The sequence below is a fragment of the Cervus elaphus genome, chromosome 28, assembly GCF_910594005.1.
Source record: "Cervus elaphus chromosome 28, mCerEla1.1, whole genome shotgun sequence".
Lineage (NCBI taxonomy): Eukaryota > Metazoa > Chordata > Mammalia > Artiodactyla > Cervidae > Cervus > Cervus elaphus.
The window spans coordinates 30,998,561-31,010,838 of NC_057842.1; the positions used below are offsets into that span (position 1 = coordinate 30,998,561).

The 12,278-nt window shown below is 41.6% G+C and overlaps 2 protein-coding genes across 3 annotated transcripts in view; one reads left to right on the forward strand and one right to left on the reverse strand.

The window, feature by feature from the left end:
* The window catches only part of CLVS2 (clavesin 2), a 73,946-nt gene extending 71,028 nt beyond the window's left edge, over nt 1-2,918 (reverse strand). The window contains exons 1-2 of one of the 2 annotated variants that reach the window (XM_043890486.1): nt 2,595-2,918; nt 1,195-2,133 (exon numbers count right to left, since the gene is read on the reverse strand). In XM_043890486.1, the coding sequence (XP_043746421.1) occupies nt 1,195-1,583 (389 nt within the window). In that variant the 5' untranslated portion in view covers nt 1,584-2,133; nt 2,595-2,918. Of the gene's footprint in view, nt 1-1,194; nt 2,134-2,542 lie in introns of both variants that reach the window. The other variant, XM_043890487.1, reaches the window with a different exon arrangement.
* On the forward strand, nt 2,065-4,329 carry LOC122685375. Its single transcript, XM_043890142.1, has 3 exons — nt 2,065-2,088; nt 2,323-2,466; nt 2,564-4,329. The coding sequence occupies exons 1-3, from the start codon at nt 2,065-2,067 to the stop codon at nt 3,155-3,157; spliced, it is 762 nt and encodes a 253-aa protein (XP_043746077.1). The 3' UTR covers nt 3,158-4,329.
* The last annotated feature ends 7,949 nt before the right edge of the window (nt 4,330-12,278 follow it).

A 12,278-nucleotide genomic window follows, 5' to 3' on the forward strand; every position in this document is an offset into this window, starting at 1 on the left:
ACTCTGAGAAGCCATAGGAGATCTAGGAGATCTATAAGGTTTCCCAGTAACTATAAAGTCTTTCAAAATTGCTCCAGAGATGGTTTAAACTAACCAGATGCATCAAAAATCACGGTTCACAGAACTAAAAATACACTGATGTTTTAACAACAGGCTTCCTATGATTCGGAATTCTGGTAACATTTTTAAGTTTCATGAAATTTATTTAACTTCGAACTTAATTGAAACTACCTTCCACAAGAGTCTTTTATAATTTCTTATATCTTTCAATCTAAGAAAATAATTCCCCTGACTGAGGAAGTAGAAGTCATTGTCTGTTATTTTCTATTGTCATGTAGATGAAATAAGAATATTAGTTCTCCTCTATTAAAAAGAGAGCTCAAAAACATCTACCAACTGACAGATCTGAACATTTTTCACTTCCTTACAAAAGATGAAAAATCACATCAGACAGGAAACACATTCTTTAGATTAGTGACAGGTGTAGAACATGCACACCAGTCAGCCTTTATTTTCAGTGTCAGCAGCATGCTCAGCAACAGAGGGGACAACTCTTCCTTTTTACTGAAGTGACACACATCATATTATTCCTTCATCTACACATCACCAAGCAGAAAAGTTCCCAAGCAATAAAGCTACTTGATATTGGTTGAATGCCAGGCTCTTCTTTAAAAAAAAATAAAATAAAATTGCAGTGCTAGAGAGAGAGAGATGAAAAGGAGGAGGAGGACATGGAGGGGAAGGAGGGTGGTGATGATGAATTTAGCTTAAGAATTTCTTTAAAAAAAAAACACAAGAATTTCTTTAGGGAGGAAAGAGGGAAAGTTGTCTCTATTCTCAAACTCATTTCTCCACAGAACAGTAAACTTATTCAGGAGCTGATAAATTTAGCAGCTTTATTTAGAAGCCAAATGATTTAGACTACACAGCACAATGATATGGTTCAGGATATCCTTAAATCTCCAGTAGAAAAAGGGTGCTAATGAAGTAAGAGTTTCAACTGTAACAATAAAAGCCCCCGCCAGCCCCCAGGGCGGCCACCAAAAACTCTTTTCTTAGTTCCGGTTTCTCTTTTTCCCAGGAGCCAAATTAACAGTAACATCAAAGCAGGAAAACGGTGACACTGCTCAAGATACATTCTGAAAAATGGGAGAGTAAAAGAAGATCCAGCACAAGACTGCATTTAGGACTTACCTGCTCTGATCCCAGTTGGCAGCGAAAAGGACTAGAATCTTCCTGCCATAGTGGTCCAGATTGGCCAGGCCCCCAGGGAAACCATCCTTCAGTGCCTGCTTGATGCCAGGGTCAGTGGCCTTGAAGCTTTTGAACATGTCCAGGTTCTGCTGCCGGTACTCAAAGTATTGGGCCAGGAGGCGGAAGGCCTCAAAGTGATGAAACTTCCTAGCCCGCAAGAAGCGTAAGATGAAGGCATCATCTGTGCGGAGAAAGCCAATGTCCGGCCTAGTGATGACCATGTCCCTCACCTCCTGGATGTCCTGGTGCAGCGTGTCCGGATTCTCGTTGAGCTCCAGGCGGGCTTTCTCCAGGGTCTCAGGAGAGAGACCCGCTTGTAAATGAGTCATTGTCCTGCGTGTTCCTGAGCCTTGCCTCTCTCTTGCTGACTGTCCCACCACCAAGCTGGCCCTGGCCACCACCACACTCCGGCCTCCAGACCTCCTTGCTGCCTGCTTCCTCTTCTTTACAGGAAATGATTTGTCTTGGTGTCCAATCAAGTACCCTGTTGCTCCTGCTTTCCTGCACCTTTTCTCTGAAAGATAGGAACTTCTTTCCCCACCCCTCCTTAAAAACAATGTCCCGCTTTGGTTCCCTCTTCCTTTTCCTCCAAAGAGATGCGGCCCTCCGGTGGCCCAGGACCCCTCTTCTTGTCCTCTCTCTCTCTCCTAACAAAACACCCCTAATTGCACCCAGCACAGGGGGTGCTGATCTTGGTACCGTCCTCTTCTCTTCCGAGATGGAACAAAAACAACCCCCACGCACATCTCAGCCCCAGCACTGTGATGCTTCTGCGGTCCCTACTGAACGCTGCTCCTGCCAGGGATAACGATGGAAATTCTGATTAATAATAAGGTGGCTCTTCAGCGCGCTGAGCTCGGGGCGGGGGAGAGAGAGCGTCTTTGCCAGAAGGAAAAAGAGAGAAAGAGAAAGAGAGGGGAACGGAGCTTATTTCTCCTACTTATTCAGAGATGCTATTTCTAAGACATTTGTGGGATTCCGTTGAAAACGATTAGGGTCCAATTAGGTGGCGACTGCAGAGAGCGCACCTTCCCTCCTCCCCTCCTGGATACACCGTGATCTCTTAAGGCACCAGAAGGGTTTTCAGTGGCGTTGGCACCCGCGTGGGCGCCCCCTCACCCCACCCCCACCAACTTCTGCCTGCCTCTAGCCCTTTATTTCAACGGACTTGCTGCGGAGGGGGGTGGCGGGGAGGGATATCTCTCCGGGAAGGTACATTTCAAAAGCGAGGCTGGGGGGAGGAGAGGGTGGGAAAGAGGAGTGGAAGATAAAATTAAAATATCTCTACCTTTTCTACAATGCCCCAAAGCAAGAGAGAAGAAAGAGCAGCCGGCTCCTACCAGCAAACCCGGAGGCGGGGACGCTAAGCAATGCGGCACTCCCTGGCATCCATCAGCCGCGGCTTCGGAGGCGGCGGCGGCGGCGGCGATCGCAGCATCAACTCCTCTCGGTGGGATGGAGCGAGCAGAGAAGAGGGACGGCAGCGGGGACCCGGGCAGAAGACGCACTGGGGAGCAGCCCTGACCACATCGTCGGCGAGCAGCCGCTTCCTCTCCCCGCGGGAGGGGTGGGGGGTGGGGGGAGACCAGAGCTAGGGCCCCCGCTGTCCCAGGTCCTCGCCCGGCCCTGCCATTCTCGCCTGCCGGAGAAGAGAAGGAAGCGAGCGAGAATCGAACGCCTGGATGGAGGAGGCCACGCGGGCAGCCGCCGCCTTTGTGCGCTCGGAGCCGCTGGGGCCGAGGGTGCGGCTGCTGCGGGCCCGGGGGCCCTCAGCCTGTGCGCGCCCGGGCGGCCGAAGTCAGACGCGCCCCTCCGGGTGCCGCCGCGGCCCCTGCCGCTGCCGCTGCCGCTGCGGCTCCGGCTGCCGCTGCTAAAAGAGGACTCGGCTCAGCCCAACTCCTAATTATCCCAGCACAGATCTCGCTGCGACGTAAGCACTCACTCAGCTCGCGCACGCACTCCGCTCCTCTCGCCCTGACTCTTTCGGATAGGACCGCAATTTCCGTGGCATTCAGATATCCCGAGCCCCAAGTTTAGCCCGCTCCCGGTCCCCCGACTCCCGGGCCGGCTACTCGGGACGGGCGTCGCGGGGCCAGGCGGGGGAGCGACGCCCCGCAGCCTCCCCACGCCCCTCTCTCACCCTTTGTGTGCAAGACCCCTGAGCTGCCCGGTGGCGAGTGGCTGTTGTAGATGGTAATTCAGCGACACATTTTCTAGTTCCTGTAGGAGGTAATTTTGATGTGGAAGAAGTAGGGAAACATTTTGTACTTTCCGCATTTGTAGTTGACAGAAATGTTGAATTTAGAAAAGACCAGAGTGGTTCCACAGCATTGGGCTGATGATTAAGCCTCCGGGGGAACTTATATGAATAGTATTTCAACCACTCTGGCTGCTAAATTCCTATTGAAGAGGATGGAAATGAGCTCGGGGTGGGGGTGGAGGGACACGTTTTCAGAGGAAGGAAAAACAAGTACTCTTTGACTTCTCATCTGATAATAAAACACGTTTCTGGAGATGCGTTTGATAGTTCCCTCAGTTTGATACATCTGTATACTAGAATCATCATGAACAGAAGTCTTTGAGGTTAAGATGACTGTCTAAGGGTTTGAGAAAAATGAATTTTCAAAGCACAGCATGTATTACTGAGCCTGTCACTTTATAAACTTTTGGCTTATAAAATGTTGAATGGAGTCCTGAGTTCAGATTGACTCAATGCAACAAATATCTACTGAGCTCCATTGGGTGTGAGCCATTGTCCTAGAGTCTATGGATGGGTGGTCTTGAAGATAAGAAAACATTATTGTATTTGATGACTATTAGAACCTTCAGATTAAAAAACAGGCCTTCTGTTATTGCTTTCAAGGTGATGGTGGTGACAAAGAGAAAGAAGAGGGGTGGCAGACCTGTATACCACTTTATTAATTAAACCAACGCAAAGTGAAGCAAACCAGAATAAGAAAAATTGTATACATACAGATAGTCATTATCCTCAAAGAATAAGGGAGATGGAAAATAAACCATATATAAACACACACACACATCTATATGTATATATATGGGCTTCCCAGGTGGTGTTAGTGGTAAAAAAAAAATCACTTGCCAATGCAGGAGACTTAAAAGAGAGGGTTAGATCCCTGGGTGAGAAGATCCCCTGGAGGAGGGCTTGGCAATCCACTCCAGTATTCTTGCCTGGAGAATCCCATGGACAGAGGAGCCTGGCAGGCTACAGTCCATAGGGTCACAAAGAGTCGGATACCACTGAAATGACTTAGCACTACATATTTTATATTTATGCATTATACATATATATGCACTATATATATTCAAAGTCCTTCTAGGACTTTATGTGTTTATGATTCTCAAAAGCATTCTGAGTGCAACATGAATTGTTAAAATATTTGGGTTCCTATTTCCAAAAAAATTGAAAAATTCAGTGTAGAACAGTATTCAGCTTTCAGTTTCTGAGGAAAATGATTCATATCAAATGCATAGAGAGGTTTTAACTATCACCAATAAGGAGACACAGTTCTCATGGGTCTCATGTTTCTTCATGTCTTATGAGCAAGATACTAACTATCCTTTTTTCGAGACCATCTTTTCAAGGCTGTGTGCATAGTGAGCAACTTTGGAAGAGCCTTAGAAGCTGCAAATGGTACTTCCATCTGAAGGAAGGACTGGTTTGCTTAGGGCTTTAGAGGAAGAGAGATACTGTCTCTCTCCTGAACAAAGGGCAAGCCCATTTATTTGGTTTCCTTCAACTCAAGAGTTACTATCCTGTAACACCACCCACTGGGTATGCAAATGTAACTCTTCTCTTAGGCTTGTGGGAATTGGGCTCAGAAAACCAGCCCCAAATATGCTGATGCTCAGACTGCTTGCCGAGTCTGAGTCTTTCATCTGTAACCCAGGAGTTTTGCATCCGTGAAACTGTGGTCATCTAACTTGTTCACTTGCAGGAAGGGTTAAATCTCAAATCCTTCAGGGTGCTTAAAATTGCTTAATTTTGTTCCCCGAGATGGAAATATTAAACTATGTTTTTAGAGAAGAATTTATAAAATAAAACCTGTTGGTCATTGAAATTGTATAACCCATGTTTAGTGATGTTTTCATTATATATCAATAATACAGTTGCCTCAAAAAGGTTCATTTCAACGTATCAATATATGATATAGATCACTTTTGTCATGCAGTAGCATTGTTGGAGCTGGTCAGTTAGTTGTATTTACAAACTACTAAGTCCTTCAATGACTGTACTTTTATTCTGTCTCCCTTGTACATTTGAAATCAGTTCTGAAGCCAAAATAAATATGTAAAGCCTTCTAAAAATGAAACAAGATGTTTATCCAGATGACACCAGAGCATTTAATTCTCATTCAAAATTAACTCACTTTGACAAATTAATGGAAAGTAATGTAAAAACTGTTGTTGTGCAGTCACTAATTCATGTCTGACTCTTTGCCACCCCATGGACTACAGCAATGTAGAAACTGAATATGAAAATAAATTAAGCAACAGGAATAATTAAATCATAATTGGAAAATGATTAAATTAAGAACTTCAGGTGTTTTCAAGCAACCAAAAGGACAGTTGGCATTACTGCTGTATTGAAATGGAGAGAGTGGTTTTTGTTTTAAAGCATTTTATCCCATTTGTTGTCCAATAAAATATACATACCATAAGAGGCACAAAATGAGAAGCACAATTCAGTGACATATTATAAAGTAAACACCCACCAAGGTTAAGGAATAGAACATTGCAGGTACCCAAAAAAGCCCCCTTATCCTCCCCTCATAACTACTGGCTTTTCTTCCCAAAAAATGAAACCATTCTATCTCCATTTTGAAAATAATCACTTCAAGTCACTTGTCTTTCTTTAAAATTTTGCAAACTAAGTAACTATGCCCTACAAATTAGTCTTTTTTCTTGAGTTAAATAAATATAGTCATTCATATGTGATTTTGTGATTGGTCACTTTCTTTCAATATTATGTTTCTAAGATTCACCTAACTGGTTGCATGCAGTTAGTTCAACCATAATCAGTGATGATGCATAGAATTCCATTTTACAAATGACATCCTTATCCATTCTCCTGTTCATAAAAAGTGTGTTGTTTTCTCTCTGGGACTATTAGGAGTCGTGACGTATGAAAATTCTGGTACAAGTCTCTTAGTGCATGTGGACATAACCTAGGAATGAAATTGCTGGGTCATGTGGAATATGCATTTTCAAATTCAGTTGTTATCATTGTTGTTTAATTACCTGGTCGTGTCCAGCTCTTTCTTGACCTCATGGTCTGTAGCCCGTCAGGCTCCTCTGTCCTTGGAATTTCCCAGGCAAGAATACTGGAGCAGGTTGCCATCAACCCGGGGATGGGCCCCGTGTCTCCTGCATTGGCAGGTGGATTCTTTACCGCTGAGCCACCAGAGAACACCATCAAATACAGTAACAATGCCAAACTATTTATATCCCAAAGATTGTGCCATTTTACCCTGCCTCCAACAGTATGGAAGGTTTTTCACCGTACCACAGTTCTCATAGGTTCTTACTATTGTCTATCATTTTAACTGTATTTTAATTAAAACCATGTTTTTATTTTAAACAGGAGAATTTCATAGTGGTTTTCATATATATTTCTATGATTGCTAATGAGGTTATGAAGTTTCCATACATTTGACCATTTGTATAACCTTTTTTGTGAAGTATCATTTTGAGAATTTTGCCCACTTTTAGAGTGGATTGTTTATTATAGTTATAGTTCTTTATAGATTCAGAATATGAATCCCTTGTCAGTTATATTTGTTACAACTATCTTCTTCCAGTCTGGGACTTGTTTTTTTACTCTTTTTAATAGTGTCTTTTGATTAACGTAATTTAAAATTTTAATGTAGTTTAATTTTTTTCCACATATAGCGTTTTTGTGTCCTGTTCAAGAATATTTTAGGTCACTGAGATATTCTCTGATATTACCTTTTAGTTGTTTTATTCTTTTGCCTTTCACACTGGGACCTCCTGAGACTGAGTTTAGTGCAGGGTGTGAGACTATTTATTGAGACTATTTATTGAAAAGACTATGTTTTTCCTAATGAGCAGAAGAGCTACCATTGTCACAAAATAACTGTCCGTATATACATTGATTTTAACTCTATACAAATTTTAAACCCCACAAGATATCATTGTTTTACAACCAATATTTCTCAGTGTTTCTCAAAGTAGGTGCCCCAGGCCAGTACCATTAGCATCACCTGGGAAGTTGTTAGAAATGTAACTTCCCAGCCCTGACACACTGAATCAGAAATCCTGGTGAGGGATCTAACTGTCATCTGGACAGCCTTCCAGGCTTTAATAATTTACACTAAAGTTTGACAATTGTTGCTCTAGATGTACATACCTATTTATCCTTTTCATTATTCTTCATTCCACATTATCATGTATAGTCTCTATTGTGATAGTTAATAGGCAAGGTTCTTTCATCCAGAGGTTTATTTTGTTTTTTTCTCCCTCTCTCTTTTTTTCCTATATAGGTAGTACTACAGATAAGGGTATGTATGGTCTTTAATAGTATTGCATAGATGAGGTGTTGCAGAAGTAGTTGACAAATTCTCATTTCACCTTAGTATTGTATTACTGGTAATATCACACCTTCACAGAAACCAGTAATGGGAAATTGATCCAGCTATCCCCTTGATGAACAAATGCTTCCCAGAGACCCTATTTCATGCAGTCTAGGTGATTGAACTGCTCTCTCCCTTCTTTCAGAGAAGTAAATGTACTCAAGGAGGTGATTACATTAAATTATTAGCCTGACAGCTTTTGTCAAATTCATTAATACATATTATACATAACTATTTTAATTATTATCTCATATCACAGATCTATATTAAATTAATTTCTTAGTTATTTTATTTTACTTTGCAAAATTGTTTCCTACTTTTAAATAAGAATTTACTAAAAAGATTTGCCTGGATCACTTCATTCTATGTGTCAATAGTTCTGATATAGCTGTGCAGATGAAACTAGATTAAAATAATCATTAAGGACCACCTCAAGGAAAAATATTCCATAAATGATTTAAGAGGGGTGTGTGTGTGTGTGTGTGTGTGTGAAGGTCTGGATGGATGTATATGAACCTCAGCTATTTTTAACACAATCACCAACTGAATGCTCACTCCCTGGACAGCAGTTTTTAATAAGCAACTCTAGCCCCCAAATGAGTCCACCCCAAATACAATACTAAAGAGTCTGTCAAACTGAAGCTACTTAAAGAGAAAAACATGTAGAAAACTAACGTTATGCTGAATTTCCCAGACTTGTCACTCTGTAAATAAAGGCAACATATCCAGGCTTGTCCATGGCAGTGAATATGTTTGTGACTAAATGTCATCCTGTTGATGATGTCTCATCAGTAGATAAGAACAATTTCAGTTCTGCTTCATTGCTCTTACTTTGAGGAATATAATTACAGTTATAACATATTTTCATACCAATTGCTCAAACTTGAATCTTTCATTTTTATTCTCCAAAATATTGAGAATCCTGTTATTGCGTCGTATCTGTTACCAATCAGTTAATAGGACCTAGGTTTGTTATAATGGAACATAATTAGCTAAACTTCATGAAAGTTTGAAGTAAATTTTGTACAAAAAGCACATGGAAGTCATATATATGTTTGCCCTGCTTATAGCCCCAATGTTCAGCACACATTAAATGCTCAAAAAGGCCACCATTGAAACAAGTGGAAGAAAAGTAAAACTTGTGGAGTTAAAAAAAATCCCTACACGTTCCAACTATAAGTGAGTATTTTTAAGTGGAAATAGACCACATAATATACCAGTGAAATATTTTAGATTCTTGAAAGCAATTGTTTTTGACATTTGACTGTATGTTATAAATTGGTTTTCTAGGATTTCTTTTGCAGTTCAGTTAAATCATCCTTTGAAAGTGCCTTCCTTAGCTATCCATTGGTTCGCTTCCGTTTAGGCTACAGTTACAAACGTTCAAGTGCCTTTCCCAAACTGTTTATCTTCTGGCTTACTAGAGAGGATTATGTAGTAGAAGAAAGTCTTGAAACTGTCCAGCTGGATCTGTGTTGACAGATTATTAAGATGACACTCTTACTGATACAAAGATTACTTTAAACATCATTCTAGTAAGTCATGGACAATCCTTGGATGAAGTTTGAAAAAAACAAAATGTTGTTTAAGATGGGAATGCAGTTTCAATTCTCTGAAAATTCATTTATTCTTTCACCAAATATTTATTGAAAATCAATGTAGACCCTGTGCTAGGCAACTTTTGCTTCCTTTTTAGCTCACCACTGTATAATATACCGTAGCTAAATTATCTGAACTATTAGAGGATTAATTTGCAAAAGCCTCATTTTTAGGGTTGTTAAGGTCATGTTTTCTGGTTTCAGATTGGCACAGGTCTATAAATTCAAACAGAATCCTTTGTGATAGTGACCATTACAGGTGATACTGTGACTTTTCAAACTGTAACCTAAAGGGCATCCTTTAGCATCTCTTTAGGAGCACCTAAATTTCATCCAAAACAGGTTTCCTCAACCTATTTAAGATATCATCCAATGATCTCATAGGTAAGATAGACCTTTGGGTGTTGTGCAATCTCTGGAAAGCTTGCTTATCTAGTTTTCTTCCACTTAAATAAGTACAGAATACAACCTGGAGTCCTTACAAAATGTGTCTGTTCAGTTCAGTTCAGTCGCTCAGTCGTGTCCAACTCTTTGTGACCCCAGGGACTGCAGCATGCCATACTTCCCTGTCCATCGCCAACACCCGGAGCTTGCTCAGACTCATGTCCATTGAGTTGGTGATGCCATCCAACTATTTAACCCTCTGTCATCTCCTTCTCCTGCCTTCAGTCTTTCCCAGCATCAGTGTCTTTTCCAATGAGTCAGTTCTTTGCATCAGGTGGCCAAAGTATTGGAGTTTCAGCTTCAGCATCAGTTCTGCCAATGAATATTCAGGACTGATTTCCTTTAGGATTAACTAGTTTGATCTCCTGCAGTCCAAGGGACTCTCAGGAGTCTTCTCCAAAACCACAGTTCAAAAGCATCAATTCTTCTGTGCTCAGCTTTCTTTATAATCCAACTCTCACATCCGTACATGTCTACTGGAAAAGCCATAGCTCTGACTAGATGGACTTTTGTCAGCATCAGAACAAGACCCAGTTTCCTCCACAGTCAGTCTCTCTTGTCAGGAAGCTTCCATAAGCCTCTTATCCTTATCCATCTGAGGGCAGGCAGAATCAAACCACAGTCACAGAAAACTAATCAAACTGATCACATGGACCACAGCCTTGTCTAACTCAGTAAAACTATGAGCCATGCTGTGTAGGGCCACCCAAGACGGATGGGTCATGGTGCAGAGTTCTGACAAAACATGGTCCACTGGAGAAGGGAATGGCAAACCACTTCAGTATTCTTGCCTTGAGAACCCCATGAACAGTATGAAAAGGCAAAAATATGTGTCTGTTGGTTCCCTATAATTAGGAGCAACTGACCTTGGTTTCATCAATTGACATGAAGCTTAGCTAGTTTCTGTGTCAGAGTAACCAGACGTTTTTGATAGTGGTTCTGATGACAGTTTTCCCTTTAGCACTGTCAGCAGCTACTTTACCTTCTCTACCTCTGGTTGATCCAGCTTCTCACAGCTGGATCCAATCTGCTTCTGAAGATTCCAGCCCTTCTCAGCTTCCCAGGTCAATCAAAGTAAAAGTCAGGTGTCCACCAGAGTTTCCAGACTCAGATGGCATTAGGGACCCCACAGCTGGGTATCTTTTTTTTTTTTTAATTTTTTTATTAGTTGGAGGCTAATTACTTCACAACATTTCAGTGGGTTTTGTCATACATTGATATGAATCAGCCATAGATTTACACGTATTCCCCATCCCGATCCCCCCTCCCACCTCCCTCTCCACCAGATTCCTCTGGGTCTTCCCAGTGTACCAGGCCCGAGCACTTGTCTCATGCATCCCACCTGGGCTGGTGATCTGTTTCACCATAGATAGTATACATGCTGTTCTTTTGAAACATCCCACCTTCACCTTCTCCCACAGAGTTCAAAAGTCTGTTCTGTATTTCTGTGTCTCTTTTTCTGTTTTGCATATAGGGTTATCGTTACCATCTTTCTAAATTCCATATATATGTGTTAGTATGCTGTAATGTTCTTTATCTTTCTGGCTTACTTCACTCTGTATAAGGGGCTCCAGTTTCATCCATCTCATTAGGACTGGTTCAAATGAATTCTTTTTGACGGCTGAGTAAAATTCCATGGTGTATATGTACCACAGCTTCCTTATCCATTCATCTGCTGATGGGCATCTAGGTTGCTTCCATGTCCTGGCTATTATAAACAGTGCTGCGATGAACATTGGGGTGCATGTGTCTCTTTCAGATCTGGTTTCCTCAGTGTGTATGCCCAGAAGTGGTATTGCTGGGTCATATGGCAGTTCTATTTCCAGTTTTTTAAGGAATCTCCACACTGTTTTCCACAGTGGCTGTACTAGTTTGCATTCCCACCAACAGTGTAAGAGGGTTCCCTTTTCTCCACACCCTCTCCAGCATTTATTGCTTGTAGACTTTTGGATAGCAGCCATCCTGACTGGTGTGTAATGGTACCTCATTGTGGTTTTGATTTGCATTTCTCTAATAATGAGTGATGTTGAGCACCTTTTCATGTGTTTGTTAGCCATCTGTATGTCTTCTTTGGAGAAATGTCTGTTTAGTTCTCTGGCCCATTTTTTGATTGGGTCATTTATTTTTCTGGAATTGAGCTGCAGGAGTTGCTTGTATATTTTTGAGATTAATCCTTTGTCTGTTTCTTCATTTGCTATTATTTTCTCCCATTCTGACGGCTGTCTTTTCACCTTACTTATAGTTTCCTTTGTAGTGCAAAAGCTTTTAAGTTTCATTAGATCCCATTTGTTTAGTTTTGCTTTTATTTCCAATATTCTGGGAGGTGGGTCATAGAGGATCTTGCTGTGATTTATGTCGGAGAGTGTTTTGC

Excerpts from the sequence above, each read along its gene's own strand:
- LOC122685375 (XM_043890142.1), top strand. The coding sequence starts at position 2,065 with ATGGAAATTCTGATTAATAATAAG. Across the intron at positions 2,089-2,322 it reads AAATTCTGATTAATAATAAG|GCACCAGAAGGGTTTTCAGT; the intron begins GTGGCTCTTCAG and ends TGATCTCTTAAG. Across the intron at positions 2,467-2,563 it reads AGGGATATCTCTCCGGGAAG|CAAGAGAGAAGAAAGAGCAG; the intron begins GTACATTTCAAA and ends AATGCCCCAAAG.